This window comes from Tiliqua scincoides, chromosome 1 (assembly GCF_035046505.1).
Source record: "Tiliqua scincoides isolate rTilSci1 chromosome 1, rTilSci1.hap2, whole genome shotgun sequence".
Lineage (NCBI taxonomy): Eukaryota > Metazoa > Chordata > Lepidosauria > Squamata > Scincidae > Tiliqua > Tiliqua scincoides.
This window is the reverse complement of record NC_089821.1, coordinates 91445557-91454255: the sequence shown is the minus strand read 5'-3', so window position 1 is coordinate 91454255 and position 8699 is coordinate 91445557. Positions and strand designations below refer to the sequence as shown.

Genomic DNA, 8699 nt, shown 5'->3' with positions numbered 1-8699 from the left:
TTAAGAGAGAGGATACACTATTCTGTTTAGATAGAGTGTGTGAGATGGAGGGACATGAAGTAAAATTCACTTTATTTTAAAATCATGCCTAGATAAAAACTATGTACAAACTCAAGTTTGTAACTGAGAGGGAATTTGATGGTGATCAGCAGGAACCACACACACACACACACACACACACACACACCCGTGAAACAAATTGCAGGATGCACTTTTGTAACCTGTATAAAACAAGAAGCACCATACTATGTGTTTGGGCATTTACTAGATTTTGGGAAGCAGCAAGATCATAATGTAACTTCTCTGTACTACAGAAGAAAATTACAATGAGGAAGGAAGCACACCCGAAATCTTAGCATTACAACTATTATGCAAAAAGGAAAAAAAGAAAAAGAAAAAAAGCAACTGTTAGCTGTGTTCTCCTTGGTGACTGGGTAGAAATGTCCTCAGATGGAAACTAACTTGTGACTCCTTTCTACCAGAAATCACATGAGCTGATCAAGGAAGAAAAAAAAAAATCCACACAAGCTATATTTATATCCAGCACTAAACCTCTCACAAGTACTGTACCTTGATTCAGCTTTCTGGTAATCTGAAATACCACAGTTGTGTTGCAGAATATCACAGCTACAGCGTTTTAGCACCCTGTGTGTGGATCTTTCAAAAGATTTTGGAATGAAGATACTACTGTTAAAAAAAAAATTCTGTAGAGAAGGCAAAAGGCCAAATACATTTAAATGTTATAATTTGTAAAAATTAACATTTATTTATCTGCTTATTTTAAAGCAAGGTTGTTGCTTTTATTTGTCTCATAATAATAAAATTTATATTTGTTGTTCCATAGTGTATATTGGCTGTAAAGCTTTGAATTAAATAACTTCAGCTTTAGTTTTGATTAGAACAGTATGATATCATGTTATTCTACCAATTGCTCATAAAATGTGATACAAGAATACGACAGTATGACGATATTATACATTATGCCTGTTCACCTGGTTCTTCCTTTTTCTTACAATAATTATTATGGAAATACATTAATGTTACACCGCTTTCTGTCATCATCAAAATCTTTACTATAAAAAGAAATTTATTTTTTAAAAAGCAATAAGCTACATGTACAAAAAAGTATTTTAATAACATTGACTGTTGTGCAGCGCAATCCTATCCTGCACTGTAACAGGCAGACCAGGAGGCCTGCGCTGTATCCAGCACAAGATTGGGGCCGGAATTGGCTCAGCTGGAGGTAAGGGGAAACTCTTCCCCTTACCCCTGGGTAAACCACTGCAGCCCCAATGGGTCTCCTCAGACCTGTGCCACCTCAGAAGGTGACGCAAGTTCGAAGTGCTGCTCGGGGAACAGGATTAGATCCGGCATAACTGCCGGGTCCCAGCCTTGCCTCCTGCTTCCCACCTGCCTGTAGAGCCATTATCCATAAGTATTCTGAAGATATATGGATGCTGAATTCAGATGGGGAAGAAATAGAGGAAAATATTGGGGGCTAAGACTTATTTGGAAAGACTGTAATATATTCTCCGTTGCAAGAAATTGGTGCGAATGGGAATGCTTATACTATCACCCCTAGAACTTGCATTACTGCAGTCTCATTAGATAAAGTTGACAGTCTGATGTGAAGATATGCTAAGCTTCTGCATGAATGTTTAAGGCTGAAAATGCAGCTAAGTTAGCATAGTGTCACAAAGCATGGCATGATGCTTGTGATGCTGATGTTACAGGTATGTAGATGCGGATATCTAAGATTATGGTGTCAGACAGGTTAACCCAGTTTTGCCTGACCCGCAGGTGTACACATTTGGTCCCTGTTGGATATATGCAACATTGGGCAGAAATGGCATAGAGAGGATCTGTATTAATTCCAGAGGTTAATTCCAGTTGGTTACCCTCCCATATGAACCTTAATGTATTGCTGCTTATTGTTATTGATAGATGATTGGTGTTAGATGGGCGTTTCTTGATTTGTATTATTGGCAAAGTTGTATCCAGACTGGGTTAGTGAGATGCACTTTATATGGTGCTTCCTCTGAAACTGGTCTGGAAGCTTCAGTCGGGCCAGAATGTGGCAGCTAGGTTACTTTCAGGGGTAGCTACATAGTGCAAAACTCACTTATTTTGTGTCAGCTCTACTGGCTCCTGATATGCTTCTGGACTCAATTCAAAATGCTGGGTTTGACTGTTAAAACCCTTAGGGCGCAATCCTATCCTGTGCTGGAACAGGCAAGCCAAGAGTCTTGTGCTGTATCCAGCACAGGATTGTATCCACAAGCAGCTCAGCCAGAGACAAAGGGAAACATTTCCTCTTACCTCCGGATAAGGGCCGCTTGTGCCTCTGGGTCTCCTCGGACTTGCACCACCTCAAGAAGTGGCACAAGTTCAAAGAGAACGGAGCTGCTTCAAGCTGCTCCATTCTCCCCAAGAATGGGGGTTGGGATCCGGCATAACTGCCAGCTCCCAACCCTGCCTCCCGCTCCCCACCCACCTGCCCCAGGGCTGCCCACTGCCTGTCCTCCCCCAACCCAGGAACACCTCCCTCCCTCCTCCTCCTCGCTTTCCCTGTCTACCTTTTTTCCTTCCTGGCCGGGCCAATGCAAGATTCGGCAGGGAAGCTGCCATGGAGCCTGGATTCAGCCTCCTTATGTCGGCGCATCTCCTTGTGTTGACATGGCTTCCTCCTGAGGAGGTGCAAATGTGCCTTATGTCACGTTTGCAACCCTGGTGCCAGCCCAAACCTGCGTCAGGATTGCACCCTTAATGGCCTGAGACCATCTTAACTTGAGGACCACCTCTTCCCATATTAATCTGTCCATTGGTTTAAAACAGGGGTGCTCAAAGTTTTTGGCAGGAGGGCCACAACATCTCTCTGACACTGTGTTGGGGGCCGGAAAAAAAAGAATTAATTTACATTTCAAATTTAAATAAATTTACGTAAATGAATATATTAGAGCCCGAAAATGAATGAATGAATTCCATCCAGTTTATGATCCCATCCACCCTAGTAAGGGGGGGATCTTCATGCCAGTTTATGATCCCATTCACTCACACACACACACACACACACGGAGGGGGGGATCTTCCACACTTTCACATACCCACCTGCTCACCTGCCCCGCCCTCCCCTCCTTCGTTTGCCTGGGCTGCCTGCCTGCCTGCCTGGCTGGTCAGCCAACCAGTCCTCCCTCGCTCCGGAGGGAGACGTGCTGTGAGCTGGGCTGGGTTCCCCTCCCTCGTGATCTCTCTCTCTCTCCCCCCTGGCTCAGGTTGCAGGAGGGAAGGAGAGGGGAGGGGAGCTGAGCCAAACTGAGCAGAGCAGAGCAGAGCCCAGCCCAGCCCAGCCCCTGGGCAAGAAAGGAGACTAGCACGCAAGCGCGCAGGGTCTTTTATAGTGGTAAGTAACGCGAGACCTGCAAGTCTCACGTTACCTTCCCACTATAAAAGGCCCTGCTAGCCGGCTGGGATCGTCTTTCCTTCGCTGCCACTGAGCTCAGTGGCAGCGAGGGAAAGCAAGGCGCGGAGCTCGTGTGGCGGGCCAGCGCAGGCTGGGGTGAGGGCCGAGTGCCCATTGGAGGTGGGGGGACACCCTGGGGGCCAGATGGGGACCCGCAGCGGGCCGCAAGTGGCCCACGGGCCGGGGTTTGGGCACCCCTGGTTTAAAAAAATCATTGTATTTATGGTAACAAAAATTCAGTAGGCCATGACCAGAGAGAAGACATTCTCTGTGGTTGTGACCTATCTGTGGAATGCCCTTCTGAGAGATATTAGACTAGCGCCTTCTCTGACGATCTCTGGGTGCAGTCTGAAATTCTTTCTGCTTGAAACAGATTTTTAACTCTCTTCTATATTGATGTTTGTTTTGTTTCTATGATTTGTTTTTAAACTGCTGTTTGTGTTATCTGCTTTGGTACTTTCATGAAAAGAGGAGTATAAATCTTGTAAATCAACCATTCAATACAATTGCTCCAGTCATTGGTCCAAGGGCCAGTTAATAGTGCAGCCTCTTGCAAAGGAGGCCCTATCATGAAACAGAATGAAAGAGGATTGCTTCAGGCTGGGGTTTGTGGGCCCATTCTTGGGAGCGGGAGGACAGTCTATCTATCCAATACATACACAGAGTATCCTCTCCATGGATGACCTGCAGCAAAAGAGTGGTACTTTGCTTTTGTTCTTCCTGTCCTATAGAAAAGGAAGGAAAGGGAAGTGGTTAAAAGAAAGAAACAGCTGGGTTTGTGTGTGTGTGTGGGGGGGGAGAGTAATTTGATATATGACAGAGATAAGGGAAGGAAGGTGCACCACTTCGGGCAGCAAAATGTCACAAACGAACATTAGTCCTTTGGTTCCATGTTTCCATTCACATAAACAGTGCTGCCAACAATCTATAACATTAAGGCTGCAAACCTACACACTTCCTGGGAGCAAGCCCTACTGTACTCAGTGTAACATACTTCTGAGAAGACATGCATACGATTGGGCTGTGATAAAAGTGTTATGAACATCAGCTGTAGTTAAGTAGCTACTACAATGCATCTCAAATAACTGAGAGCCCAATCCTGTGGTCTGCGGCACGGCTCCGTGCCGTGGACCAGTCACAAATGTGCCATAAGGCATGTTTGCGGGGCTTACCACCGGTCTTCCACTGGTGCTAGCCCAGTGCCGGCCAGTGCTGGGCTAGCGCCGGGCGGTGGCCCAGGTTCCGTGTCTCAGCGGCCCCCCGGACTGTCAGACTGCAGAACGGGAGGCGGGGGCGTGGACGAGAGCATGGGGGAGGGGGGAGGCCAGTGGGGGCAGGTGGGAGGCATGTTGGGGGGAGGGAGAGAAGCAGATCTGCAGAGCTGAGCTCCACAGGATCCAGGGCACTCGTGGAGGGCTGCGCATTCTGCACGAGTGCCTTTACTTTAGTGCCAACCTTTTGGTCGGCACTAAAGAGAGTAACCCCACTGCGGGGCTGCTTCCCTTACTCGTAGGAAGGGGACAAATGCCCCCTTCTCCTGAGGAGCCTCCCGCGGTAGCGTGGGAGGTGCAGGATTTGGCGGCAGCCCTTTTCAGTGCTACCGAGCCTGGGCGCTTGAGGCAGCTCAGGATTGGGCTGCCCAAGGCTCCTATGAGCAATGAAAGTAAACTAAGGTGATGTTTTAACATATTTCAAATTGAGAACATGCAAGTGCCAAAGTGGGCACTCCTCTAATATTTGATTGAAGCCTTTATTCTGAAGAAAAAGTAATGGGCTAAAAAGAGACTACTCTCCTCCTCTAAGGAGTTCAGGGCAGCACAGAGTTAGCTCTCCACATCATACCTATGATATTAGATTGAGAGAGAGACCCAGGGTCACCTGTTGAGCTTTTACCCTAGGTGTCCTTGGACATAATCCAGCTGTGCTAGACTGTTTGGACTCAAACACTGCAAAGCCATGGCTTATTTTGCCAAATTATGGCTTTGCCTTGTCTAGCAAAGTTATAGCATTGCCTTATGTCTGAATCCAAGCCTGCCAGCCAGGCTTATGGTTTGTTTGGGGCAAATAAACCAGAATCTGAAACCACAATTTCAAGTTGGTTTGTAATCACAGTTGGTGTTAGCTGTGGTTTACTGTTATGTTTGAATTAACAGGCCATTGACTAACCACAGTTAGGGCCACTATTCTGCCTCAAGAGGCTGCAGCACTATGGATACTGAGGTGAATTTAAGAGCTCATAAAGCTGTGTCCTGAGTGGTTTGAAAAAAAAAGCAAACGTATACCTCTTTCTACATCTGAAAGTGAATACCATGCTGTGGATTTTTAACTACTGTTAACATAAACCATGGTTAATGTTACCTCTGTCTTACCCCCAACTACTCACTGTCCAAGTTACCATTCAGAATCTTCTCATATGTATTTTCAATTGTGCACTGTATTTGCTGTGTTAATATGCCTGTGTGTCCTTTATTTAAATAATTTAGTGTGCAATCATCTCCTGCACTGGAACAGGCAAGCCAAGAGACATGCGCTGTAACCAGCGCAGTAAATTGGCCCAAAGCGGCTCAGCCAGAGGCAAGGGGAAACTTTCCCCTTTAACCCTGGGTAAGGCACCCTGGCCCCTATGGGTCTCCTTAGACTTGCACCATCTCCTGAGGTGGCACAAGTCTGAGGAGAGCTGGGCGGCTTGAAGCCACTCCGAACTCCCCAGGAACAGGGGTTGGGATCCAGTATAACTGCTGGATCCCATCCCCACCTCCCGCTCTCCACCTGCCCCCAGAGCTGCTCACCACCTGCCCAGGAATGCCTCCCTCTTGCCTCCTCCCTGCCTCTTCCTCACCCACCCCAGAGGCTTGTGTCGGCCCAGTCAGGCCAATGCAAGCCTCACCAAGGAAGCTGGTGCAGAGGCTTGTGTCAGCCTCCACAGGCTGGTGCACCTCTGTGTGACGGCACGGCTTTCTCTCGAGGAAGTGCAAATGTGCTTTGTGGCACATTTGCAACCCCCTTGGGCTGGTGCAAGGGACTTGCACCAGATGAAGTAGTTGTCAGGATTGAGCCCTTAGGCAGATTTGGAAGTTTATTGAAAAAGTTTGTCCCAGGGACTGTGACAATTGGTACTATTTGTATTTTTGCTAATAATTACTCCTATATTGGTCCTGCCATTTTATGCCATTTGTAACATTTGTAGAAAATTACCAAAGGACGTTCCTCTTGACCTGTTTTTGCCCAGCATGAGCAGCCTCAATCTTCTTTGGGTATTCAGTGCTGAACAATGTTACTTTGGATAGATGTGAGAGGCAACTGTTTGTGGCAGTACCTTTTCCAAACCACTACAATCACATGAATTACTGCCAAATCACACACAAGTTATGCTTGTTCACACAACTGCATACTCAATAAAAATTGGATTTGCTCACATAAAGAAAAAAACATATTGTGTGAACCAGTCCTTAGTGTTAAGCTAACATGATCATATTCATGTTTACAACTATCCTGAGTTTTCTCTGGACTGCCTTGTGACTACCTTTTGCCTGCTGCTTTAGAAAGCTACTCTTTCTGAGAGCTAACACTGATAATGTGCATTTTTGTATTGCAGAAGAAATGAAGGAGGAATATGACACCATGGGGCCTGAAGCTGCCATTCAGACCACTGGAAACAATGGAACAGGTAAGGGAAGACCTTTGGAAACCACTTTTGGTTTGTAGTACCTTTATTTATGTCTTTATTTATTTAAGGAAACAAAAGAACAGATCAAAAAGATGCTTTGACTTTCCTAGCTGAAAGTTTTAAGATAGGCCCAATGAACTGCATTTTTACTTTTTCTCGATTGCTCCACATTGATACAAACCAATGGTCCACTTTTGAGACCAAAAGTTGCCAAAGGCATTTGAACAAAGATCAGTGTGGCTACGGTAGTTTCATTGGTGCTTGATAAGAAGTACTGTAATTTGTTCCTGCCTTCATCTGCCTCTGCCCCATTTGTAGTGACTGCATCCAAGAGAGCTTATAGATTACAGCACTATAAGGAGATGTTTCCCCAACAAAGATGACTATGTTGGAATGTAATGTAGCTGGAGCTGTCTTTTTGTGACAGAGGTATACGATCAACTAGATAGTGGTGATGACTATCATTTTTATAATAACAGTAAACCGACATAATACATTGGGTTCATACTTCAGACATCTCAAGCATTTAATTCAGAGAGAAAAACTGGCACTTCTATCTACAAACACATACTAGACATGTTCATACATGAGATTATTTTTGTTTCTAGCAGTTTTTTCCACTTTCCCTAATTCTTTTTATTAGGAAATTGTACTTGTGAAAAGATGAAGATAAGGAGGTTGGAGCACCATCTTTATGAGCAAAGTCTCATAAAGCCTCTTTAGTTTGAGTCTCTGCAGTTTTAACAACTCTTGGTGTGAAGAAGCTGGACAGAGACCACTTTTTCTTCATTTTCAATGATATTCAATATTTCATTGGGAGGTTCACCCAATGAAATTATATAAATAAATATTATGTCTTTTACTATGTGTTTTTATCTGCTGACTGCATTTTATTTTGTTTTAATTGTTTTAAATTGTTTTTTAATGTTTATTTGCATTTTATTATGCTTTGTATTTTAACTGTGATTGTTAGCCACCTTGGGTGCCCTTTGGGGACAAAGGCGGAATACAAATCCAATAAATAAATAAATAAGCTAGTAACAGATTCAAGACAGACAAAAGAAATTACTTCTTCACACAACATCTAATTTATGGAAGTCACCGTCACAAGATGGTATGACGGCCACCACTTAGAGGTCTTTAAAATATTGGATTCATGGTGGCTAGGTAGGGGCTATTAGTCGCTGTAGCTGTATGAAACACGCATCTTCAAAGCTGGTATGCCACTGCAAACCAGTTGTTTGGAAGCAACAGCAGAAAAGTACTGTTATCTTCATGCTCTACTGGTTGATCACCTGGGGAAAAGGATGTTGGACTTGTGGTCTGTTCTGGAATGTTTGTTCTTAAAAGAAAGGAATTTGGGTGCTGAAGAAGCTTGTTTGCTTCATTTGTATGGCTGAAAAATACGAAAAATAGTTTCGTTTATTTATTTTGAAGCACCGAAAGCAGTTTGCCAGTGTTCAAATCTTTTTCTGTATTTGTTTATCAAAACTACATATTGTACAACATTGAGGGTCCGATCCTATCCAACTTTGCAGCGCTGATACAGCCATACCAATCAGGTGTGCTCTG

General features: G+C 44.5%; 1 protein-coding gene across 2 annotated transcripts in view; it reads left to right on the top strand.

The window, feature by feature from the left end:
• Positions 1-8699, top strand: part of ZEB2 (zinc finger E-box binding homeobox 2) — a 203720-nt gene that overhangs the window by 151909 nt on the left and 43112 nt on the right. For both annotated transcript variants that reach the window (XM_066611927.1, XM_066611929.1), the window contains one exon: positions 7056-7127. In XM_066611927.1, coding sequence (XP_066468024.1) covers positions 7056-7127 — 72 coding nt within the window. The remainder of the gene's footprint in view (positions 1-7055; positions 7128-8699) is intronic.